At 42.0% G+C, this 25,618-nt stretch overlaps 3 protein-coding genes across 4 annotated transcripts in view; 2 read left to right on the top strand and 1 right to left on the bottom strand.

Moving 5' to 3' along the window:
* Window positions 1–1,424, top strand: part of LOC106579947 (stalled ribosome sensor GCN1) — a 37,380-nt gene extending 35,956 nt beyond the window's left edge. The window contains exons 56-57 of the mRNA XM_014160373.3: window positions 367–588; window positions 720–1,424. Coding sequence (XP_014015848.2) covers window positions 367–588; window positions 720–845 — 348 coding nt within the window. The 3' untranslated portion in view covers window positions 846–1,424. The remainder of the gene's footprint in view (window positions 1–366; window positions 589–719) is intronic.
* Window positions 1,425–3,727: 2,303 nt separating this feature from the next.
* rab35b (RAB35, member RAS oncogene family b) lies at window positions 3,728–14,954 on the top strand. Of its 2 annotated transcripts, none has more exons than XM_014160050.3 (6): window positions 3,728–4,141; window positions 7,403–7,453; window positions 7,615–7,738; window positions 12,030–12,154; window positions 12,513–12,637; window positions 12,812–14,954. In XM_014160050.3, the coding sequence occupies exons 1-6, from the start codon at window positions 4,045–4,047 to the stop codon at window positions 12,938–12,940; spliced, it is 651 nt and encodes a 216-aa protein (XP_014015525.1). In that variant the 5' UTR covers window positions 3,728–4,044; the 3' UTR covers window positions 12,941–14,954.
* A 2,644-nt stretch (window positions 14,955–17,598) lies between these two features.
* LOC106579948 (BICD family-like cargo adapter 1) overlaps window positions 17,599–25,618 on the bottom strand; it is a 29,357-nt gene continuing 21,337 nt past the window's right edge. The window contains exons 4-10 of the mRNA XM_014160375.3: window positions 25,256–25,402; window positions 24,862–25,041; window positions 24,332–24,550; window positions 23,518–23,661; window positions 23,223–23,353; window positions 22,885–23,005; window positions 17,599–21,697 (exon numbers count right to left, since the gene is read on the bottom strand). Of these exons, the coding sequence (XP_014015850.3) occupies window positions 21,521–21,697; window positions 22,885–23,005; window positions 23,223–23,353; window positions 23,518–23,661; window positions 24,332–24,550; window positions 24,862–25,041; window positions 25,256–25,402 (1,119 nt within the window). The 3' untranslated portion in view covers window positions 17,599–21,520. The remainder of the gene's footprint in view (window positions 21,698–22,884; window positions 23,006–23,222; window positions 23,354–23,517; window positions 23,662–24,331; window positions 24,551–24,861; window positions 25,042–25,255; window positions 25,403–25,618) is intronic.

The following is a 25,618-nucleotide window of genomic DNA, read 5'->3' as shown; positions in this document are numbered from 1 at the left end:
CTTGACAATATATTTGTTCCTACCAACCTACGAATTAATTTCATGAGGTCATCGGCTCAGCCTGCCCTTATACATTCGTATTCCCATATATGGTAGTAAGTCACAACAAATATTAAGGCACAGATCAATAGCCAAGATTATCAGCTTTCTGCAGACACCCTGCTTTTGCAAATAGGGGCTACCGTTCTCATACCAGACTAAATTGAATAAAATACAATCTAATAGGGTCCCCAAATATGGGGACTTTACATTTAAGAGGCGTAAGCACTGTAGCTGCATGGGTATGGACATATGTAAGAAATAAGAACACTGTGACAGTGCTCCTCTGATTTGTCAGTAACCTCTCCCCTGTCATTTCCCCTATAGTGTCTCCAGAACCAGTCCAGTGACATCAGGCTGGTGTCGGAGCGGGTGCTGTGGTGGGTGTTTAAAGACGACGCCACGCCCTCCCTGGAGCCCACCCTCATCAAGCCGCTGGTGAAGAGCCTGCTGGACAACACCAAGGACAAGAACACCAGCGTCAGAGCCCAGAGCGAACACACCATCGTCAGCCTGCTCCGACTGCGTCAGGGAGAGCAGACCATGCAAGTCAGTGACAAACACACTTGCACAAATAAACAGTCTCAATACTCATTATAAAGAAGATAATACTTGGCCTGATGGATTTGAGTTGTGCGTGCATTCACAATACAATCTGTGATGTTATGTTTGTCTTTCAGAGCGTCAGTGCCATCCTTGACTCCGCTAGTAATGAGCTGCTGTCTGACTGTCACCGCCGCTCCCTGAAGAAGATCTCCAGCCTTCCAGACTCTAACGAAGAGATTGACGACACCATCCTCACATGATGGACAGGATTTAACTCCGTTTTAAAAAAGTCCATACTGTTGCTCTTGTACTCAGAAAAGACCTCAACAGCAATCAAGAGAACTCAGCTGTTATGTCTAACAAATACATACATCTATGGAGAGAACCCTCACACACGCATTCATCCACAATAACTCCATGTTATCCATGGACCAAGGATGAGTATGAACACTCGCTTTCCTTCATATTCCCACTCTTTGGACAATTTAAGTGGCTCTATAAACATTTAGAACATTGGTTCTCTCACAAAGTGTAGGTAAAACTCCTGTTTGCTCACTGCATAAAGAAAGTAATTTGTGCCAATTCCCTTTTGACATTTAAATGAGTATTCAATGTCCCCCTATTTTATTGAATTTATTTAGAACATTACTGACACCAGTAACAAAGCAGCAATTAAATTTATACCCCTGCTTTTCTGCTGTTTTATCCCTCTTTGCTTTTGTGTGTGTGAGTTGTGTGGGGAAAGCAACCAGTTGTCTTTAGGATAAAGTTGATATTCTTATCAATATTACAGTTGTAAAAAGAAATCAAATAAAACTTGATTTGATAATGGTTGACAATCTGAATTAACTCGATTATTTTTGGCACCCTGTCACTGAACTTGGCTTTTTGCCTTGATACACAAACTAGACAATTTCAGTCAGTCCAGGGCCCGGTTTCCTAAAAGCATCTTAAGGCTAAGTTAATCATTAGAATATTGTTCTAACGATAAACTTAACCATAAGATGCTTTTGGGAAATCGGGCCCTGAGCAGGGGTGTCAAACTCATTCCATGGAGAGTCTGCTGGTTTTTCCTTTCAATTAAGACCTAGACAACCAGGTGAGGGGAGTTCCTTACAAATTAGTGACCTTCATTCATCAATCAAGCATAAGGGAGGAGCAAAAACCTGCAGACACCCAGCCCACCATGGAATGAGTTTGACACGTGGTGTAGAGTTATAAGAATGGAAAAGTATTTTCATGGTTTCTATAGTAATTTGCTTTCCAAATCTAATAAACGTGGAAATGTAAACAGCATTTTGTATTCCTAGTTGAATTAGTTAGGGAGCGTAAACAAAGTACCAACTTTTTTAAAAGTTTAATTTCAATAGCTCCTTGGTCATGTGACCTGACCTCAAACAAGGTTTAGAATGTACACTCAGTGGGCCTACACATTGCACACCCTTTAGTTGGTCCATTTTCATCTCGCACGTTTTACATGAATTTTTCAAACTTTCTAATTTCAATAGCTCATTGGTCATGTGACCTACTGGACTCAAACAAGGTTCAGAATGTCCACTTACTACCCTTCTATATTGCACACCCTTTGTGTCGTTTTTCATCTCACACAATTTTACATGAATTTTGTAAACTTTAGAATTTCAATAGCTCCTTGATCATGTGACCTACTGACCGACAAGGTTCAGAATGTACACTCAGTGGGCCTACACGTTGCACACCCTTTAGTTTGTCCATTTTCATCTCACGCGATTATGGTGATGCCATTTGTTTCCCTTTCTGTGATGATTTCAGCCTGCCAATTTGTTGATTTCAGTCTTATTTGATGGTAAAGTTCATACTTCCCCTTTAGGACATGAAGGGGGCCATTCAATCTTTTCATGTTGATATCTGTAGAGGTACATGTGGCAAAAGGAATTTAGAAAATTGCCTGCACAGAAGCAGAGTTAGAGCATAACTTGTAAACCCATGTTATTCTTAGGGAGAAACTCGGATGTGTCAAACTGTATAAACGGGCGGGTGCAACTAGAATAACTCTTGGTTATCCACCCCGACTTCTCCCTGATGACCCCAGTTCTTTTTTGACTTCCTGGAAGACCAGGCCTTGGGTGACCTGAGGCTATCGGCCTATTTTAATAACACCCGCGGACGTCTAGTAAGGGGACAACCATTTGCCATATGGAAATAAAAAAAATTCATGTAAAATAATGAGGGGAATGGACAAACTAAAGGATGTGCAATGTGTAGGCCCACTGAGTGTACATTCTGAACCGTGTTTGAGGTCAGTAGGTCACATGACCAATGAGCTATTGAACTTCTAACGTTGACTAAATGAATGTAAAATCGTGTGAGATGAAAATTGACAAACTAAAGGGTGTGGAATATATAAATCTTGTCAGTGGATATTCTGACATCAGTTTTAGGTCACATGACCAGAGAGCTATTGCAATTCGAAACAATGAAAAATGATTGTAAAATCACTTGAGATTAAAATGGACGAATTAAAGGGTGTGCGATATATATATATTGCTAGTGAGTGGATGTTCTGTAAGTAGTTTGAGGGTTGTAGGTCACATGACCATGGAGCTATTGAAATTAATGTAAAAATCGCATGAGCTGAAAATGGACAAACAAAAGGTTGTGCTACATATAAGGCTACTCAGTGGATATTCTGAAAGTAGTTTGTGGGTTGTAGGTCATAAGACTAAGGAGCTATTGAAATTTGAAACATTTTAAAATTCATGAAAAATCTCATGAGATGTAAATGGACAAACAAAAGGGTGTACAATGTGTAGGCCCATTAAGTGTACATTATAAACCATGTTTGAGGTGTGTGGGTCACATGACCATGGTTCTATTGAATTTCAGAAATTAAAATGAATAATTTAATATAGTGCAAAGAAAAAGTGTGTGTAATGTGTGTCTATGCCATCGGGTTAGCTAGAACCAGTTTTGGAAGTTTTAGGAGTAATGGTTAAAGAGCTATTGAAATTTGAAAAATATAATTTGTCACTATGTTGACGGTCCCTAACTGCTGTTGGTGGAAGTAAGGAAAACTACAGGCGAATATCCAATCTGAATCTGGTTTTATCTCAGTGAGTTATTCGGGAACAAATGGAAAGCTGCCAACCTGAAGTCAACAGCATCCTGCATCAATGGGCCCACGACCTTGTCGTGCGTCTGCGCAGTGATTCTGGGTCGCGTAAGGGTTGGGTGCAGCCACCACCAGACAAGGAAACGGAGTTCCGGCTATTTGTAGCGTAGGGAAAGTATTGCTGACACCTCGAATCCCCGAGAAAAAAGCCGCCGGCTTGGGGGCTAGCAATTGGGCATAGGGGGGTAATCATTCTAATTCATATCGGGGGTAGTGCTTGTGTACGACAAGCCAAGGGTTCGGACAGCAAGTCGATAAGAAGAGCATAGTAAACGGCAAAAGGCGGGGGTAACCCACCAACTACCGGCATGGCCAGGGACTACGATTACCTATTCAAGCTGCTCATCATCGGTGACAGTGGTAAGCGAATACCGGGGATGCGTAACGGGAAATGGGCCTCTCCAGGTATTTACACAATGAGTCGCAGAAAACTAGGTCGAGGTTCCTAGCGTGATTTTGGACTCATGTTTAAGTGAACGTCTACGTTACTATGTGTAGTTTTAAAAATGCACATCAATATTTTGGGGAGAGAGCGGTGACACTTGCGCCGAGGTGTGCATCGCAGGGCTGGGCATGTCAGCCGATCAGGCCAGATATTGCACGATAGCGTCTAGTACTGCCACACTGGGACGAATTCCAACCATTTTAAGATGTTTTTGTTATTTAGCGGAATATTTTACTAACTAGCTATTATGGCGTTGCACGTATGTATATTGGAGCTAAATATTTGACTTATTTCTTACAACTTGCCAAGTGTTGTTAGCTTGCTAGCAAACTTGCCAGTCAACGTTAGTTATTGGATACTATTTTTTTTGTTAGCCCAGGAGCTAGCTAACTACTAGGTAGAACGCTAGCCTCCCTTGAGTTGACAACCAGCTACTCTGGTGTTATCCTGCTGTGAGCTGGCTAGTTAACGTTAGGTGGTTTGTCAATGTAGTTAGAAGAAGAAAAAAAAAACATTTCAGCAGCGTGTTCCCTGTGTGAAGGAATGTTAACTATGACAAACTAGCAATATTTATGTGATACTGATTGCAGAGTTGTTTACAATGAGCCCTGAATGATTTCTAGATGATCCCCCTAACATAGGGGCCTCAAACTCAACTCTGGACCTCGAAGCCAGTTCCACTGCGTTTTTTTAATTGTTCCCCTCGAATCGGGGACTTATTTAGAGCGGGAACATCAGGTGGGTGCAATTAATTATCAAGTAGAACAGAAACCCTAAACGGTGTGGAGCCTGATGGTTAAGAGTTGAATATATCTGCCCTAAGGGCCCAACGTTAGTAGACCAATAAGGAAGGAATTTAAATTGTTTACTATCAAGATCCAACTAAGTGACTGAATTCCATAATATAAGGTATATTAAAAACCATACTACTACTTAATTTTCAGTTTTTTTCCACCTCATGTTTATTTTAATTCTAAAGACTGCTGCATTCATGTCAAAACATACATCTACAACCAACATTGCATTTCCAACTCCACAATCCTTTTTGAAGGTAAAGATCCTTTCAGCCATTGACACTCCCAGTCCTGGCACTATCCAATCAGCCGGCTGATCACAATAGTGGGCAAGACAGCAGCCCTTTTACTACCACAGACACACAGGGTGCTGTGTCCCCTTGGCTGCAGTCTGGAACCAGTATTGGTACCGCTGTTATGAGATTATGGGAAGATTGAAACCAATGCTCAAATGAGAGTCCTGACCTGCCCCGTCTCAGACAGAGAGCCTAAACATTCAATTGCTGCCCAGATAGATCTGACACATACAGGGTTTAGGACCTCTGCTCAATGGTCCCTTTCTGCCCCTCTTGGTCCCTCTGCAGGTAATTGGTCAAGTAAAACCAGTATTTGAACTGACAGAGGTCCACCTCACCTGTAGCAGGTGTTTTGCATGACAACAACAAAGCAGAAAGCAACTAGCTCCCACCCAGGCTACTGTGCTTCACCTTTTTTACCAGGCCTAAATATAGTACTGAGGATTTGAATAACATGTACTGTATTTTGTGGCTTTTGCTGATTGCCCTGGACAGTTGTTTTTACAAGTGAGCAGGCAATGGCCTATATCATCACCACAGGTACCTAATATGACTGCCAAGTACTCCTTCAAAGATAGGGCTGCACTGATAAGTCTTCCCAAGTATCACTGAGGGATGTTTTACCAGTCAGACCAGATGTGGACATGCCAGGTACCAGAGCTTCAACGGGTTTCCCCTCGACTCACTCACTCATTGATTATGATTCTCTGTTATCAAGACTGATTGATGGGGCCGGGACGATACCAGTATTGCGATATATTATTTTTTTCCTTGGCAACACGAATAAGATAACTCTTTGGTCCTTTAACAACCTGCTGTATGGAAAATATTGTGTGCTTTAGCTTGGAAAACAAATCAATGTGACTCTGGACGACAACCTAATGATTTGTTTCCAACATTAAGGCTGTTTTCTTAAAGAATTTAAAACCGCTTTGTGTTTTGTTCCCTTGCCATGACACTAACGAGTATCGCAATACGGGTGTCGTCCGGGCCCTACTGACTGACTAGACTCTCCAGTCCATCATTCAAAACAAAGATGGGTTTTCCCGGCATTCAACGGCCTGATGTTTAAAAGATGATAATGACATAGCCTATATGGTGGTCTGGTTCTGCTTTGTCTGGGTAGCTGGTAGAGCATGACTGAACTCTTATTATCCCCCTGATTGGACATCAACAGGGAGGAATGTGTGATGCACTAGAGCCCTGGGATTCCCCAGATGCTCTCTGTGTGAATGTTAGGCTTATGAGAGTTGTACTCGTCTTTGATGTGGTTGTTAGTGGCCTGACAGTTTTGTTTAAATGATATTCCACCCGCATAAAGGACACTATCTCTGTTTCTTTTAGCTGCCAGTAATGTGGAGTCTGGTGAAAGAACGAGACTCCAGAGAGCGATCAGAGGGATTTATTTTCTGATGGGCTTTTAACTCGGGACCAATCAACCGCAGCCAGACACGATCACATTACCTTCTGCTAGCAACTGATCTGAGCTGTTAGTCCCTCCTCCTGGACTCACAATTCAGCTCTGACAGTTTTGCCAACTCACCTGACGGTTAACTAGCCACCTGTCTGTGCCTCTTGGGGATTTTGCTGAATGTGTTATCTCATTGCTTATTGGTGCACAGTACAACGTTATTAGCAAAACCGTCCCGGGATGTTATGGTCTGTACCTGACCTGCATCATTTGTATCAAAACTATACTTCTGTGTTATTGTGATCTTTAACCTACTAAAGGTTATGCAGAGTTCAGCTATCACTGTCCTTATACAAAGGCTATACTAGATAACATGTATTTGTCTGAGTGCCTGTTGTCAAGGCCTGGCTGTCTGACTGTGCTAATTTACCTATACCAAAGAGGTCAGGAGACACACCAGCCTAGTTGTAGGTGGTTTATGTGCCTCTGTTATTCTTCCTGGCCCATTTATAATTAGAGAAAAAGAGCTGTGGAAATATGAACTCCTTGGTGGCAGTGGCAAGCATATGTTTACACAACAACCCAAACTTCTTTCAAATGAGCTTACTTCTAGAAACCTCTGTGTAGCCTAACTGTCATAATGAAAGGGTGGTAAGAAATCACATCTCCTGCCTAGCTTGTTGTAAGCCCTTTTAACCTGACTCAACCTGTCCTTTTCAGGAGTGGGGAAGAGCAGTCTCCTCCTGCGCTTTGCAGACAACACATTTTCAGGTAAGAGTAAATGTTACTCCTAACCCACCTAGCAAGTTATGAGTCATTTGGTCTGTTGAATTTGAACAACTGTCCAACTCGCACTGTGTACAGTGAGTCCTTCCCTTGCAAATCAAACACTGCGTCTTATAACCTGTTTTTTTTTTTGTGTGTGTTTGCAGGTAGTTACATCACCACGATTGGAGTGGACTTCAAGATCCGGACAGTGGTGATCAATGGGGAGAAGGTGAAGCTGCAGATCTGGGATACGGCAGGACAGGAGCGCTTCCGCACCATCACCTCCACGTGAGTACAGGCAGAGGCAACGCTCACTTTCACACTGGGCTGTTAGCAAGACTCACACATGCCCCATTGACCATGCAACATGTCAACCGATATTTTACGAGGCCAACTTTTTAAGATAGTTTGAGCAAGTACTTCTCAGACATTTCAAATAACCCCTGTGCTCTTTTTGGAAACTGATGGAATTCTCCACAGAGCCTAATTACACATTTTAGAAACAGGTGCGTTTTAGTCACACAGAATTATAGGACAGTAAAGATTGGGGCTCAATGCCTCTCTCACTTGGGTGTCATGCCCATTGATTTGCTTCACCTTGTTATATGTTCTTCATTTGTACCAATGGAATTTCATTTTTTCCTTGTCCTTGCCGTCACTGTCCAAATGTTCACATTTTCTGTCCGTTGTGTACCTTGGCTGCATGTTTGACAGATAATTACTCCTGTGGAGTCTGGGTTTCTTGGGACACCGGTATTGAGCTGGCTGTCAGATGCATCTTTTATTTTCTTGTAATGTGCCAAGTGGAATATGGTCACGTCATTGCCTTTTTTTCAATTGTGGACACAAATTACAAGCAAAAACAGAATTGGAAGACATTCCTCTCTGAATTCATATTAGTTTTTGAACTGTGGCTGGTATCTTCTCTCAAGCGAGGACTTTCTAAGCTGAAGTGGATGAGTGTGCCCAGCCATTCTCTTCTCTGTCATGAGAAATAGGTGTAGTAATTAGGTCGACCGATTATGATTTTACAACACCGATACCGATTATTGGAGGACCGAAAAAAGCCGATACCGATCACTCGGCCGATTTTACTTTTTAACATTTTTATATTTAGATTTGTAATAATGACAATTACAACAATACTGAATGAACACTTATTTTAATATAATACATTAATAAAATCTATTTGGTCTCAAATAAATAATGAAGCATTTAAATTTGGTTTAAATAATGCAAAAACAAAGTGTTGGAGAAGAAAGTAAAAGTGCAATATGTGCCATGTAAAAAAGCTAAGGTTTAAGTTTCTTGCTCAGAACATGAGAACATATGAAAGCTGGTGGTTCCTTTTAACATGAGTCTTCAATATTCCCAGGTAAGAAGTTTTAGGTTGTAGTTATTATAGGACTATTTCTCTCTATACCATTAGTATTTCATATACCTTTGACTATTGGATGTTCTAATAGGTACTTTAGTATTGCCAGCCTAATATCGGGAGTTGATAAGCTTGAAGTCATGAACAGTGCAATGCTTGAAGCACAGCGAAGAGCTGCTGGCAAATTCACGAAAGTGCTGTTTGAATGAATGCTTACGAGCCTGCTGCTGCCTACCACTGCTCAGTCAGACTGCTCTGGCAAATCATAGACTTTTATATTATAATATAATTATAATATAATGACACACAGAAATACCAGCCTTAGATCATTAATATGGTCAAATCCGGAAACTATCATTTCAAATACAAACGTTTATTCTTTCAGTGAAATATGGAACTGTTCCGTATTTTATCTAATGGGTGGCATCACTAACTCTAAATATTGCTGTTACATTGCACAACCTTCAATGTTATGTCATAATTATGTACAATTCTGGCAAATGAATTACGGTCTTTTAGGACGAAATGGTCTTCACATACTTCGCAACGAGCCAGGCGGCCCAAACTGCTGCATATACCCTGACTCTGCTTGCACAGAACGCAAGAAAAATGACACAATTTCCCTAGTTAAAAGAAAGTCATGTTAGCAGGAAATATTAACGAAATATGCAGGTTTAAAAATATATACTTGTGTATTGATTTTAAAGAAAGGCATTAATGTATATGGTTAGGTACACATTGATGCAACGACAGTGCTTTTTTTCGCGAATGCGCTTGTTAAATCATCACGCGTTTGGCGAAGTAGGCTGTGATTCGATGATAAATGAACAGGCACCGTATCGATTATTTGCAACGCAGGACAAGCTAGATAAACTAGTAATATCATCAACCATGTGTAGTTAACTAGTGATTATGTTAAGATAATTTTTTAAAGATAAGTTTAATGCTAGCTAGCAACTTACCATGGCTCCTTGCTGCACTTGCGTAACAGGTAGTCAACCTGCCACGCACTCTCCTCGTGGAGTGCAATGTAATCGGCCATAATCGGTGTAAAAAAAAAAAAGCCGATTTACTGATTTATGAAAACTTGAAATCGGCCCTAATTAATCGGTCGACCACTAGTAGTGATGAGTAGTCTGTGTTCCTGAACAAGAATGCCGTCACTCAGGAAGGTGGACTAAAGGTCTGTGATCTAGTCCTCATTACAGCACCTTACAACCATCTGACTCACACTACTATCAGTTTGACATGGACAGCACAGCGTCTAAAAACTATTCACCCCTTTGGACTTTGACGAGGACTGTACAGATCTTTGACACTGTTTGGCTTTGATTGCCTAGGACTATGAAAGAGTGGAGAAAGTAGAAACCTTGCCGCCATTCACTCAAAAAAAATAAAAGGTTTTGAGAAAGGGAGGCATTTGAACCTGTTGCTTTGTTTATTTTTGAATTTTTTTAAAACCCTCTGGAAAATATGCCGAATTACCCTCAAACAGAGCTGCTGGTTTTCCTGTGGGAAAACCTCCTACAAGTCTACAGAATGCAGTCAGTGTGTCTGAAAACCTGGCTGGCTGTGTGAGGAGGGGGGTGGTGAGTGCTGCTGGGTTGTTTTTGCTGATTGTTAATTGTGGAGAAGTAGTGGCATGGTGCCTCATTAGGCCTAAGTGCATTTCAGTGGTCAGTCCAGCCAGGGTGTGTTTTAGCCTTATGTCTGTCAGTCACAGTCCATAGCTGCCATATGTCTTCGTAGTGGATAGCAGCCTGTGTGTGTGGTGGAGGGACTGGGAGTGTGTGTGTGGTGGAGGGACTGGGAGTCTTGCCCCTGTGCCTGTTGCGTGTTTCTGGTTCTCCATTCTTCTGTGCATAACGCCCCGCTGACTGGTCCGTTACTGCTGGGCTGTGTGTGACAGACAACGCTTCTGTCTGGCCAATGCAATCACACACACACACACACCCCTTTGAAAGCTGTATATTGTGTGTGTGGGGTGCAGTCAGATGGGGGATGCCCCCTCTCTTTGTGGCCTACTTTTCAGACATTGTGGGGCGGGGGTGGCAGGTTTTCATGAATACTGTGGCTGTCCTCTACTTGTATCTCTGCCTTTCCCCTCCATGTATATCTGTCTGTCATATTCCTGTGATAAGCATCAGCTCTGGTTTCCTGCCGACCGCTGCCCTACCCTGCCTCAGACACGCCCCTTCCTGCTCTCATGATTTCAGGTCACTAATAGGGATTATTGAACTCCTAGCAGCATGTGGAGTCAGTGAATATGTAATATGCTTTCAGGTCATGTTGGCTGTTAGAGGGCGACGAAAGGAAATAGATTGTTATATTGTGCCATTTATTGGAACAGGTCTGCGTCTATCCCCAATTACATTCAGCCGTGGGACGATTCATTCCTTCAGCGGATGGTCATGGGCTGGAACATAGATATAAATCATTTGTATACTGCAAATTGACCGCAATAACAGATATAGTATTTGACAAAAAACGGAATAATTTCAAACCTTGGTTACATTGAGATACGATCACATATGTCTCTCTATTTATGTGTGGGAATACTTGGAACAGATTTCCTATATTAAAATCACTGAATTAATTTACTGGGGATTTATAGTCTTATGTCCAAGAACAAATCACTGAATATGTCCCGCGGGCCATCTACTGGAGGAACCCTGGTCTATGGGATCAAAAGGAAGCATTTCTACTTCATGTGAGAATGGGCAGTCCTTCAAGCATACTTTTGGCTTTGTTAACATCAGTTTGTTGGGATTGATTGAAAATCTCATGTGTTTGTAAGACAGGTAACTGCCAAAATAAAGGAAATACCATCATAAAGTGGTGGTGGAAAATGCTGTCTCAGGCGTCGCTCCAGAATCTCCCATAAGTGTTCAATTGGGTTGAACTGGTGACACAACACAATGCTTATGCTTCTTTGAGACCCCCCCCCCCCCCCCCCAAAAAAAAACTCACTGAGATCTCTTCTAGGCAAAATAATGGGCAACCGGGCAATCTTTTATACATAACCCTAAACATGCTTAATTACCTCAGGAACCACAGCTGTGTGAAAGAACCTGCTTTCAATATACTTTTATCTGTCATTTATTCAAGTGTTTCCTTTATTCTGGCAGGTCTCTTTGAGTTGGGCTCCCCCTAGTGCACATGAAATGTATGTCAAAATGCTGACTTCTCTCTCTTTCTCTCCAGATACTACAGGGGAACGCATGGGGTCATAGTGGTATATGATGTCACGAGTGCCGAGTCCTTTGTCAATGTGAAACGATGGCTACATGAAATCAACCAGAACTGTGATGATGTGTGTCGAATATTAGGTGAGTCCAGTCCACCTGTTTCAATGACCTTTACCCAGTGCAGTGTTGTTGCATCAGGGACCCTTGCGTAAGGCCTTATGAAATCCGTCCAGACATTAAAACAAAATATTCAAAGATATGATTAACTTAGTAGAACATTATTATTTTTTTTTTTAAGTAATTAGAAAAATGTATTAATTTGCACGTTTCACCCTGTCTGCATGTGTGGGTTCATGTGGTTCTCTTACTTTCTGCATCATTTTCAGAGTAAAAAAAATGGGGAAAATTTAGGAGTTTGGGAAGTAATAAAACAGACTTTATAGTCCCTACTTGGAGTTGAGAAAGCTCAAATGGTCTTCCTATTCGTATTCTTTCTCAGTGGGAAACAAGAACGACGATCCCAACTCAAAGGTGGTGGAGACGACTGACGCACAGAAGTTTGCAGAGCAGATGGGCATCAACCTCTTTGAGACAAGTGCAAAAGAGAACATCAATGTTGAAGAGGTGGGTCAGGGGTCCTCTGGTATAAGTAGTGGAAAGTTGAACGGGTGGAGTTGTTCATGGGACATGGACTTGAAGGCGAGGTTGTTGCTTTTAGTGGAGGGAAAGAAAACAAGCTCTCATCCTAAAAATGTTAGTTGATTGTGTTCACCATGTTTTTTTGTCTTTTCCCCACAGATGTTTAACTGCATCACAGAGTTAGTGCTAAGAGCCAAGAAGGAGGTGCTGGCCAAGCAGCAGCAGCAGCAACAGAACGACGTGGTCAAACTCTCCAAGAACAGTAAACGAAAGAAAAAGTGCTGCTAGCGAACTCAAACCCCAATCACAAAGACCACCAGCGTCTGCCTCAGAGACGGCACACGGGATGGGACACCAAGCATCTAAATTAAGATAGATTTAATAAATATACAATGAAAAAAAAGAAAGAAATTTAAACGGTCCCCTTTAAATGAACAAACAAATCATGAAGACTTAACTAAAAATGTACAGATTATATTAGTCAGATCAAGTTTTATTTGGAATTCAGCAGATGGGCAATATTTAAGAGCTCCTTCTTTCTTGAAGGATCTGCAAGCTGAAAACTGACGGCCATAATGCTCTGATTTCTATATGTGTATACAAATATTCTGACATCCGTATCTATTTTCTCCTTGTCATTCCACTTCACACGGGACATTACGAGTCAAGTGAAACTCTGCACCTGAAGAGGAGGACTCACTTTTTCGGATGATACATTTTTTGGGGGGTGGGGGCAGTGGGGGTCAGTTGTTGGAACAGGGGTCTAAATGGAAAAACTGGATGGGGTATGAGGGAAGGGATTCACAACCTTTTGTACATTTTTATTTAGACTTTTCAGACACCTTTATTTACCACGGTTCACACCAACTGATCATGAACTAATTTGTTTTTGACTTAATGGGGAAAATGATGATTGATGGGCACCCTTTAGCAACCAATCCAATGGACAGAATTGGTGACTATCTTCTTAGTTTATTTTTTCATTTTTTTTTGCCAAGCTTTTTCTCCTCCCCTTTGTCCTACAGTAATGTCGATCGATCAGCCAACGACCTGTTTTCAGTGCTGGTCAGAGCAGTGAACCACTCCCATGGCCCGGGGACACAATGCTCTGCCATCTACCACTCACTGCAGTCTTATTGTGCACTAAGTTTGCTTTTAAAAGAAAATAAAATCTTCCACTTTTTTTTTTTGATTATTCTTTTTTTTTTAACAATGATACTGCCAATATGTGATGTGAATGAAAAGTGAGTTCTTTGGCTCTCCCTGTTGGACTGTTGTGATAGAGGCCCACTGGGCGTAGTCGTTTTGGGTTAAGGCCTGGGTAACTCTCGGGTGGCTGGGGGGAGAGCCCTGCGCTGCTCTCTCTAACCACACTTCAGCTGCAGGCCTCCCTATTCCCATGCACCAAACACCCTCATATCAGCACCTCTTCACAGCTATGGATTCAACCCTCTTAGCTTTGGTCACTTGTGGGGCATTGTAATGATATTGGACATCTTTATCATCATTACAGGGTGAATTTGGTTTGTGCCAGGACTGTGTTGACAGGAAATGGGAGTCAGTGCACTAACCATGTACCGTTGCAAACTGGTTAGCCATGTGTGTTTAACACGAAACACTTTGTTTGAAGGGGTATGTATATGTTATCTGACATGCATGTAGTATTCATAAATTGTCCAGGATTTTCAGCTTGCAAGATATTCTGAACTGTTAACACATGTTTATGCCTGGTCGTGTCATGTTTTTATGTAGGACTTGTCACAATCTGGTTACCCATTCAACTGAAGTGTTACTACCCAGTGTTCCGCTTGAGTATGTGGCGGGCGGTGTGACGGGTTCCTCTCTGAGGGTCTGCTATGGGGGACCGTTAGTGATGGAGAAATGGAATCCCTGGCCTCAGCCCTCTCCTACACACATCCGGGCCCCGAATACCTATTCCTCTGCTTGAGGATAGCTGAGGTGGTTATGATGTGGAGTTGGGAGGTCTGTGACCCTAACCAGATGACCATTGGTGTGGTGCACATGACAGTGCCACAACCTGAGTGTTGGGTGACGCATGCCAGGCAGTGGAGAAATGGTAACAAATCTGACTATGATTTCTATTCATTGTGTATATAAAAAAATATTTGTGTTTATATTCAGTATATAGAACATACACATTTGCAACTGTGCATGTATTGACATGCCTCGTGTGCTATGGTTAAAACACACTTATCAGCTGTGGTTGGCTGTACACTGGAGAAAAGAGATGTACTATTCATTTTCCCTACATGAATTTAATCAATAAACGTTTTAAAAGAAATATTTGACACATAACGACTGCTCTCTTCTGTCAATGATTTGAAGCTTAGCCTGGGTTTGTTTTGAACTTTTTGTGAATAAAACTATGGAGGAATTGTGCCACTTGAATGTGTCTTAAAGCTGTTTTATTTTGTTGTTGACCACAATGAAACTATGAACTCAGTGTAGATCATTCATTTACTTAGAATATGAGTGGCGTGGTAAATAGCGTTTTGTCCATAGATGGCAAGGTGTTTTTCTCAATACACAGAGAGAAGCCAAAGTAAGTAGTAACACTACCGAGATACTTTCTTTCCCCGTGTATTTGTTTCTCACAGTGGCCCTCACATATAGAAACATTCATTGGATGCATGTTTTCCCCTGAAAAATTGCTATAAAAATCCATTCTGAGTTAGTGTTTTGGATATTTTTTCCCCAATACTAAAAATAGTAATTTGCTATGAATATAAAACCATACTCATTTACATTTCCAGCCCCATCATAAACATTATCTACCTCTTTATGAAAGTGTCATCAATATAGAAAAACTAGTTTGTCATATATGTACAATATTTCAACGAGTATGCATATTAATGCATAAATGCATATCCACTTATGCATACGTAACCTGTGTCAAATCACATAGCTGTGTGTCATTTCTCAGTCGCTCATTCTCACTTAACATTTCAAACTGTCTTTGATACTAAGTTCACTTGTGATCTGAGATCGTGCCTTTTAGTGTCAAGACTACATTAAAGTTGGCATCTTATTTAATGACCTTATAAATATTACTCTTACAACAGTGTGTATTATCGATATTCAATTGACTCTGAGCAGGGTATGTAGTCCCTTACCATTACAGAAAAGCTTTAATGTGTCAGGAGAGAAAGGGGCAGCTGTTTAAGTTCAGTACAACATTCATTTATGAAGGCTAAATGGCAATGGTGTCATTATTGAAGCTTGTCCAATAATGAGGTTGACAGAAAGCTATGTTTCTTACCCTATGGTGGTGAGTCAGGGGGGAAATGGGTGTACTGATACAAAAATAATCCATACCAAGACCTTCCACAGATTCCCACATTTACTCTCCCAAATGACCATGGTCAATGGCTTATTTTCGAAGGTTCCAAATAGTTTGGCAACCCAAACAATGTGTGTCATTGGTGAATGAAAAAGGACAAACACTGAGATGAAGTGAAATTCCAAAGAACATGACCTGTAAGGACAAGCAGGTGACACACTCCATGGAATGTCTGCTTTTTACACAACGTGCACACACAGAGACAGCCCAACATCCCCGCCCCAGGTACACACACACAGAGACAGCCCAACATCCCCGCCCCAGGTACACACACACAGAGACAGCCCAACATCCCCGCCCCAGGTACACACACACAGAGACAGCCCAACATCCCCGCCCCAGGTACACACACAGAGACAGCCCAACATCCCCGCCCCAGGTACACACACACAGAGACAGCCCAACATCCCCGCCCCAGGTACACACACACAGACAGTCAACGCAGGAGAACAACTCTTCCACAGGATTCAGGCTGATTGACAGTAAGATTGAGGACAGGAGACAGACTTTAAAAAGAGTATTCAAATAGAAAATGAAAACAATACAATTGACAGTCATTTTGGACATAACATATACATGAAGAGTACATAACATTAAACTGAAAAAACTATAACATGGATGTAAGTAACCAGCAGGCCAGAGCTCTTGAACGTATCCCCTCTGAATGAACAGAACGGCCAAACTTTTCTACCAGAGGCCACGCCCAGGAACACCACAGCTCTATACTACGAAGAAGGATTCATGAAGTGACCAACTAACTTTGATAAACAACCAGAAATAACTATTGATTTTCTGCTCCATTAAGAAAGGAAATCTTAGATATGTGTTTTTGGATAAGTTAATTAGACTGTGCCCATTTTATGCTCATCTTTCTATTTTTCGTTTGAGTTATTTCAGAATATTTGGTTGCCAAGTTAGCTGGCTAAGTCATAGAACTTACTTTGTAGTATACCCCTCTGGTGACAACAGGCCATGAGGCTGAGTTCAAGACCTCTGGCCTGTTACATTACAAATTACTACAGAATTCACTTTTTTTCTTTCCAAAAAGACAAGGATATGAGAAAACTTACATTCTGGTCATGATAAGTGTTGTTTGATCCCGTTCGTAATATAAGTTAATGTTTGATCCATGTTCAACCAACCCTAACTTAGCATGCAGAATAACTTCTCATCACTCAGTTCTGAGGCTGCAGTCTAACTGTGTGTGGTTGGCTTTATGTCCACTATAATCATGCAGCTAGCCAGTGCCTTTCAGAGCTGACTGGCTCCTGGTGTTAGACCCACTTAACCATCCTCTCAGATCAATACAACACCACAGCTGCTTAGACACGGGTTCCAAAACTTTTTTACTTCATGACCCACTAATTGAGGTGTCTTTTGAGTCGTGACCCACCATAAGGGTTGAGCAGTGCAAAAATATACACAGACCAAATTTCCTGCAATTCTATACATCTTGCCATGGAGCTGAAATAAAATGGCATTTTAAAACTAATTTCCTGCAATTCTTCATGGAGCTGAATCGAATATTGCTGTTTTAAAGCCAATCTTTCTGCAATTCTATACATTTTGCCATGGAGCTGAGAGAAATGTTTTGCAGTTTTTAATGAAAATCTTCTGCAATTCTACACATTTTGACATGGCTAATGCTGTGTTCATATGCTCAAACATTATAACAAAATCAATGGGGGCTTTTATTTTGTTGATTCCAAGTTCTCAAAGACTATAGAGTATTATTTAAAAATATATATGTCCCTTATCTTTTCTACATACTTTCTATTTGGTTTTAGTTGTTAAAGTTTACACTGAAAGCGTTTTTCCATTCCCGAAAATGTATATATATAAAAAATAATTTATAATAATTTTGCAATGCACTAAAAATGTAAGCCAACGACCCACCTGGACCCCTGCCCCGACCCACACTTGCTTAGACAACAGACAGAAAGGCAGACCTCACTCTTGGCAGGGCTCAATTCAAATTGAAGGTAGTCAATTCAGGAAGTGATTTGAATTGCAAATTCTTAAATGTAATTATTTTTTTTATAAATAGTATCAACTTTTTTTCAGTTTATTGAGAAGTCATTGAACATAACTGCCCTTTTTTCGATTATTGAATTGTAATTGTAGTTTACTTCCTGAATTGACTGCCCTCAATTCGAATTGAACCCAACACTGGTGAACACCTCTGAATCAAACATCGGTAGACTTGAGTGTAACTCAAACTTCAACAACATTCAGTGAATTGCATGAAAGTTAGAATTACTTACTACAAAGATGGAACTGAACAGTCACATGTAAAACTTATAATCTTCACCCTCCTCTCCCTTTCCGCAGAGATCCCAATTTGTATGTAAAAACTCAAAACACCAAATAAAAATACATGAACAATTAAAGTTTTTTAAACAACAAAAAAATATGAGATTTCCATTGAAAAAGGTATGCATTTATAAATATATTGATTTCATCCAAACCTACTCTCAACTCTTTAAAAATAATAATTCTTTGGGTTGATCCTAACCAACAACCTTACCAACTGAGATGGCGAGAAGACATCTGCATAGGTTTGCTCAGGTGCTCTAGATATGACTTTCCATACATAGACAGATGTCAGAGGGCTGTGCCAGTCTCATTCTTAAACACGCCATGACGGTTCAGACGCATCACATTTATCTACACACACTCTACAAATATGGAGTCACAGATACAGTCACCTCCAAAATGATTGACACCCTTGATAAAGATGAGCAAAAAACATGTATAAATAATACAAATACCAAGCTATATTGTATGCAAAAAAGGAACATACTAATACAATATTGCTCAGGGAAAGAGATTTTGTTGAACAAGTAAAAAAAAAAAAAAAAAATATGTATCAAAATGATTGGCACCCCTAAAGATTGCATTATCATTCTACTTGTTTAAGGTAATCTCAGCTAAAGGAACTGTATTGTGGCCTTCCATGGCTTCCTGTTTTACTGGGGTAGAAAAATGAGGTAACAAACATGTAAAATCCCTTTGTCATCCATCACCATGGGGAAAGGCAAATGGCTGTTGACTTTCATAAATCAGGCAATGGTACATAAAACGACTGAAAACTCCAATATACCACTTACCACTATTATGGACACAATGAATACGTTTAAAACCACTGGAACAATGGTAAACTTGCCTGGTAAAAGACCCAAGTGTATCTTGTACTACGCGCACATTGAGGAAGATGGTTCGGGAGGCAAAAAAAAAAAGTCCAAGGGCCACCGTTGGAGAATGACAGAACTTGGTTGCGTCTTGGGGTCACCAAGTCTCCAAATCTACAATTAAACGCCACTACCTTTATTGAGAGCAACCAACAAATGTAAATGCCTGGAGTTTGTTAAACGGCATTGGCACTTGGATAGGAAGTGGGTGCTATGGTTGAATGAGACTAAAACAGAGCTCTTTGGCCACGCACACCAGTGGTGGGTTTGGCCTCGAATGAAGGATGCATATGCAGAAAAGAACCTCGTACCTACTGTAAAATGTGGATGGATCTTTCAAGGTTCTGGAATGATCCTGTATGGAGGAATGATCTCATAAAATATCAGAAAAAAGATAAGTGCTGTTATCCTCACAAGAGGACGTATTGAAAATAGTGCCAATAATTTAGACACCTATCTTTTTGAGATTTTTTGTTAATTACTTGTTGAACAAAATATTTTACTCTAAGCAATTGTATTACTATAAAATAATATAATTTTCACATTTATTGAGCATACAATTTTGGTATTATTTATTTTATACTGTATTTTTTTGCTCATCTTTATCAAGGGTGCCAATCATTTTGGAGGTGACTGTTTGTCTGGCCATTATGGAAGCTTGAAAATGAAGTGTCCACTATCATAAGCTTTGAACCAATGGGAATGGCAGTATTACTGTGATACTATAGCTAAAGCACTCTGTAGGCCCTGTCAATAGGTTTTCCTGTGAAACTGGATTGGTGGTACCTGACTGAGTAGGTTACTAAATCAATATCATCTACATTTGTGTTCCAATTAATGGTCATTTGACAATTAACTGTAGCGCAATATGGATGCCTTTGACTTGCCAAAGTTAGGCACTGCAGACGTATTGAGAGACCGTTTAGACTTCTCCTTTCTCAAGCTAATGTAAACAGTTCGGAGGATTTGGTCAGCTAGGAGGAATATACATGATGATGGCCATTGTACAGACAATGTTTGAAAATACTTTTTTTGTACGTCAAACGTACGCAAAACGTGACATTCTAACTGTAGAAAAAGTCCACCTGGATAGAGGCTGCAGCTAACGCCAGCGGCCCAGAGATTTATTCAGACGTCAGAGACTAACAAGAGGCCTGTGTAGAAATGTCCATGGACCTGAAACAGTCCTATCATCACTTTAGATAAGCTGGTTTTCATACATTCAGTGCTTGGTAAATGTAACTCTCCCTTGGTCATGCACTGGTTGCTCAGTCAGTATTGAGTATCTGAGGTAAACTTATGATTGATATGCATAAAGTGCTATGTTTATGGATTTACTGTGGCTTGATCTATACATTTACACTTCAGTGATATTCAATGATGGACATTTGGTGTGTTGTGTTAACTCTAATAACCAATGCTATGGCACGACCATAATTGTGAAGTGCATACCAACCGAAAGAAATCCATCCATTGGATTGATTGGGAATAAGGCCTCTTTGTAAATCCCTGAATATATGAATAAAGCTGAGAACATGTTGGAGTTAGCTGTAACAATGCTGCTTCCCAACCAGAGGCTGGTTCTTGTCCCTCAATTAATGTTCCCTTACCCAGATCCCTGTCCCACTGTCCTATTCCCTCCACCCCAACGCCTTGGTGAGTCCCTTATTGAACACCTTCTCCCCAGACACCTTGGCATGTGGCAGGGCACAGGAGCCAGCCCTACCGTATACATACACTCCCAGTCTGGGGTTTTGGAAGTGGGGTAGAGACACTGGGAGGCACTACTGGGGAACCGTCCTCTTTGAAATATATGTAAGCCCAATGGGTGTTTATGGGATGGGAGCCAAGGCCTCTGCATGTGTAAACGCTCGCACACATCACACTGAATGTGGATCTAATGTGGATCTAGCGTTCATCTGTCGATCGTTCAGTGTGTTTTAGGGACCACCCGCTATAGACGTCTGACTGACAACTTTTTCCACATGTAAAATCGGTGCGCACTCGGTTCTCAAATTACGTTCAGGAGGTACCAAGTACTCTCGGCCAGAAAGCGCTACTGGTGTGAGTGAGCCCTAACAGTGTTGCTCACTCCTTCTTTAAGTGCCTTAACTCTCTGTTTCAACATGTTTAAGGTAGGACATGATGGGACAGATAAAGTGCAAAATGACCCTTGAACCTCTTTAGCCCCCCCCCCCCGTCTAATAGTGTGTATCACTGCCACTCGGTCTTTGTCTTTATTTTCTCTCCCTCTGCGCTCTATTTGAATGATTCTTTTTCTCTCTCTCTTGCTTACTCGGGCCAGTCCAGAGGCGCTCAGTTCTTTTTGAAGAAGGAAAAGAGCCGCTTGTCTCCATCGGAGAGGCGATGGGCTCGTCTGGAGGACTGGCCGGAGGGGGCCCCGGAGGACCCAGCGAGGGAGTAGGGGGTCACCCTCCACTCCTCCTGGTGCTTTTCCATGAGCTGCTGATCAATCATACTGTGCATATCATCCTAAGAGAGAGAAAGACAGAATGAATGAGTGACCGAGAGAGAGAGGGTGTGAGCACAGTAGAGCGATAGAGAGATAAAGGGAATGTGAGGGGATGTTAAAGAGGACAAGGGTTTTTAGAGAAGAGAAACAGAAGGCAGAAGGAAGGCGTGACAGATTGGCATGGAAGTGGCTGGTTTTGGGTGATCAAATGGGTTAGAATGGGTGAGCGCATTTCTGTTGATTCAGCAGGCCATGGCATGGAATGGCTCAGCATGGCATGGAAGAGTGGCACAGGACAGGATCAGGCCGAGATGGCACACCTAAGCTCACCTCTAAGGCAGGAGGGGGGTACCACAGGGGAGAAAGGGTGGTACGGAAGCTGAGAAAGGCCACTAGATCAGAAACCACAAGAGCCACACAGTAAAGAGCCCTGAGGATGCAAACTGCAGCCAGGGAAAGAGAGAGGAAAGAGCTGCTAGTTACGGGTGAAGATGGGAAGGGAAAGTCATACACTGAGTCCTCAATTTAGTTAGGTAGCTACTCGTCCTACTTGCTTAATTGTTTGCAGTATGTTCAATGAAAACCCATGGTTGAAACTCATTGAGATTTCATTGAGGAGTGTATTAGTTCCTTAGACACTCGTGTAAATTGACGACTCAGAGTACGTACAGTATTGTACATGTTATCACACACACACACACACACACACACACACACACACACACACACACACACACACACACACACACACACACACACACACACACACACACACACACACACACACACACACACACACACACACACACACACAGGACAGTGGTAAGTTAGAGGAGAGGACAGGATGTGGTGTGGAAAAGATCACCATACACACATTTTCAGTCCGCTAGTATACTCTTATTTAATGAATAAAATACAGTACATATTAAGAATGATAATTACTGTGTGAATGTAATCATTTATACATGTTGTCATTCAGATACATATTCATATCTGTTATTATATATCTCTGTTTGACAGCCCATTCAATTTGGCAGTCCATTCAGTAACAATGGAAATAAGTTGCTAAACATTATTGCGTTACCCTCGATTATTTTAAACACAGTGTATACACGTGGCTGAATTGTGTTTTTAAATCGAATCAAATAATAGCTCACACTATGAGTGGCCTAGCGTGCCCCCTGATGAACCCTGACCTCTGACCCACCTGCCAGGCCTCCAGCTGCTGTGATAGGTTCAGCTTCTGCTGGATGGCGTCCAGGAGCTGGCTGTTCAGAGACATGATATCTATCTTACACTTGGCCAGCTCCATCTCCACCACTTTCTTCCTGTTAGGCAGACAGACACACAGCTTAGAGACAGACCACACCTCTCTTTGCTCTTATTCTGCTGAATGACAGTTTATGGCTGGTTTGCTTATTTGGAGATGAATGTAAAAAGACTAATTGTTGTTATATGCTAGTCTATTACATGGTAGTGGTTTGACACAGGAAGCACATACAATTTGGTTGTGCCCAGATGATGAGTTATGTTGTGTGGTCTTACTTGGAAATAGCGTCATCTCGGTCTTGTATAGCACTTTGGAGCTGTTCACTGGGGTCTCGTGCTTCAGACATGGCCCTCATACGCTCACTCTCCTCCTGTACAGAGCACATCTCCACAGAAAGCATCGCCATCTGCAGGACAGGGGAGGAATGACATAGGCGACCCTTATCAGACACATTGTCAGCCTCATCAATAAGAAATCCCACCGAATGTGTCTTGCTTGAATAACAAGGCTGTGCTGAAGTGATCTTGTTGGAGAACAACAGCGATGATAAAGCTCTGTGTGCAGTAGTACCTGATTATGGAGCTGCAGAACCTCTTCTTGGCTGCTCCGTGTTCTGTCCTGCTCTGCTTCGTACAGCTCTCTCACTCCTCTCAGCTCTTCCCCAAGCTTTCGGACCTGGTCCTCTAGAGCCTCCTCGTCACTCCGCCGAGAACCCTGCTCACACACAACCACAACAACACACACATAGGTTCAGTATATTGTGAATTCCACTCAGTTGTAATTTTGACTTGTTGTGAGTGTGTATCGAATAGTTCACACTCTTTACTAGAAGCACGGAGGAACTATACACTGAGTGTAAAAAACATTAGGAACACCTGCTCTTTCCATGACATAGACTGACCAGGTGAATCCAGGTGAAAGCTATGATCCCTTATTGATGCCACCTGTTAAATCCACTTCTATCAGTGTTGCTGAAGGGGAGGAGACAGGTTAAATAAAAAAATGTAAGGCTTGAGACAATTGAGACATGGATTGTGTATGTGTGCCACTTAGAGGGTGCCCTTTGAACGGGGTATGGTAGTAGGTGCCAAGCGCAACGGTTTGAGTGTGTCAAGAACTGCAACGCTGCTGGGTTTTCACGCTCAACAGTTTCCTGTGTGTATAAAGAATGGTCCACCACCCAAAGGACATCCAGCCAACTTGACACAACTGTGGGAAGCATTGGAGTCATGTTGTAGTCCATGCCCCGATTAATTGAGGCTGTTCTGGGGGCAAAAGGGGCTGCCGTGCAACTCAATATTAGGAAGGTGTTCCTAATGTTTTACACTCAGTGTAAAGTATATCTGGTCAGTATTTTTCATATATCTGTGTGAAAGGTCCGTACCGTGGACTCATTGCCGTCTAGCAGGTTCTGTGTGAGTCTGCGTAGCTCCAGTAGACTGGCATGCAGGCTCCCCATGGGAACGTCCTTGGCTAACGATGTCTCAGAGGACTCGTCCATGGAGGAGTCTGTGGACAGGGCTGAGTCTGTGATGTCGTTGCCTCGCAGGTGGGAGACGAGAGAGCGCACCTGGCAGTAGGCTTCCCACAGCTGGAGACGCAGCTGGAGACAGAGGGGGAAAGCTGCTTAGCAAAGACCACTGATAATAATAATTTTTTTGACATTGTCTGCTTAGGGTTTCAAACTAGCAACCTTTGGTTACTGGTCCAATGCTCTAACCGCTAGGCTACCTGCCGTCCACATAAAGTGTTTGGCTGCGATGGCCAGGAATCGAATCCAGGCCAATTGTTTGGAAGACAGCTATGCTCACCACTATATCACCATTGCGTGATACACTGTAAATCACTTATAGAATAACAAGGATTCTCTGTATGCCACTCTATCTCATCAACGGTGTTTGTGCATGCGTGTACCTGCTCCCGCTCTTGTTCCTGCTCCTCTTGCTCCATGCTCTGTTCTATCTCACAGAGTAGGCTGGCAGGGTGTGGGCTGAGGCCTTGGAGACTTCTCTCCTCTGTGAACTCCTCAAAGCGGGCACTCAGATGTCTGTGGGACACCCGGACCTCCTGGAGCTCCAGCTGGCTCTGCCGTAACTGGACATGTACAGCAATACAGCAGTCAACAAACTGGTCAACACAGTGGTCAACACAGAGCCCTGATACCATACAGATCAACACAACACACTGAGAAATACTCGTACTGTACAGATATCTATACACCAACATACACACTCACATATTACACTGGAATATTATGACACAGTAGAACAGTTCTATCAAAACCCCTAAAGACTGTCAGAGATGGTACCTGTAAGACCTTCTCGTGGTACTGTTTCTCCAGCACTAGCGTCCCTTCCCTCAGGTCGTCAACAGTGTTCTGCAGTAGCTCGTTTTCCTCTAGTACGGCGTTAACCTGATCCTCCAGCTCTCTCTTACGCTCCGACAGCATCTTAATCTGACAAAATACATAACCCCAGTAGCCAAGTTACACATTGTGCTATGGGAACCAAGGGCAGATAGGAGAAACTGTTTTGGTAGCTATCTGCACTCAGTGTTAGCCCTCTAGTGTTAACCTGTTTCCTTCCTGACTCTGAGGAGAGTTCAAATGTTCCAGAAGTTTAAAGTACTCCCCCTGGTCCAAAGAATGTTTGTTGCCTAGCATAGGCGATTA

This window comes from Salmo salar, chromosome 20 (assembly GCF_965601325.2).
Source record: "Salmo salar chromosome 20, fSalSal1, whole genome shotgun sequence".
Lineage (NCBI taxonomy): Eukaryota > Metazoa > Chordata > Actinopteri > Salmoniformes > Salmonidae > Salmo > Salmo salar.
This window is presented reverse-complemented; position numbering and strand designations above follow the sequence as displayed.

Bases quoted from the DNA above. Each gene is read 5' to 3' on its own strand.
- rab35b (XM_014160050.3), top strand. From the start codon at position 4,045: ATGGCCAGGGACTACGATTACCTATTCAAGCTGCTCATCATCGGTGAC. The intron at 7,454-7,614 runs GTAAGAGTAAAT...GTGTGTTTGCAG, and splicing joins TGCAGACAACACATTTTCAG to GTAGTTACATCACCACGATT. The intron at 7,739-12,029 runs GTGAGTACAGGC...CTTTCTCTCCAG, and splicing joins TTCCGCACCATCACCTCCAC to ATACTACAGGGGAACGCATG.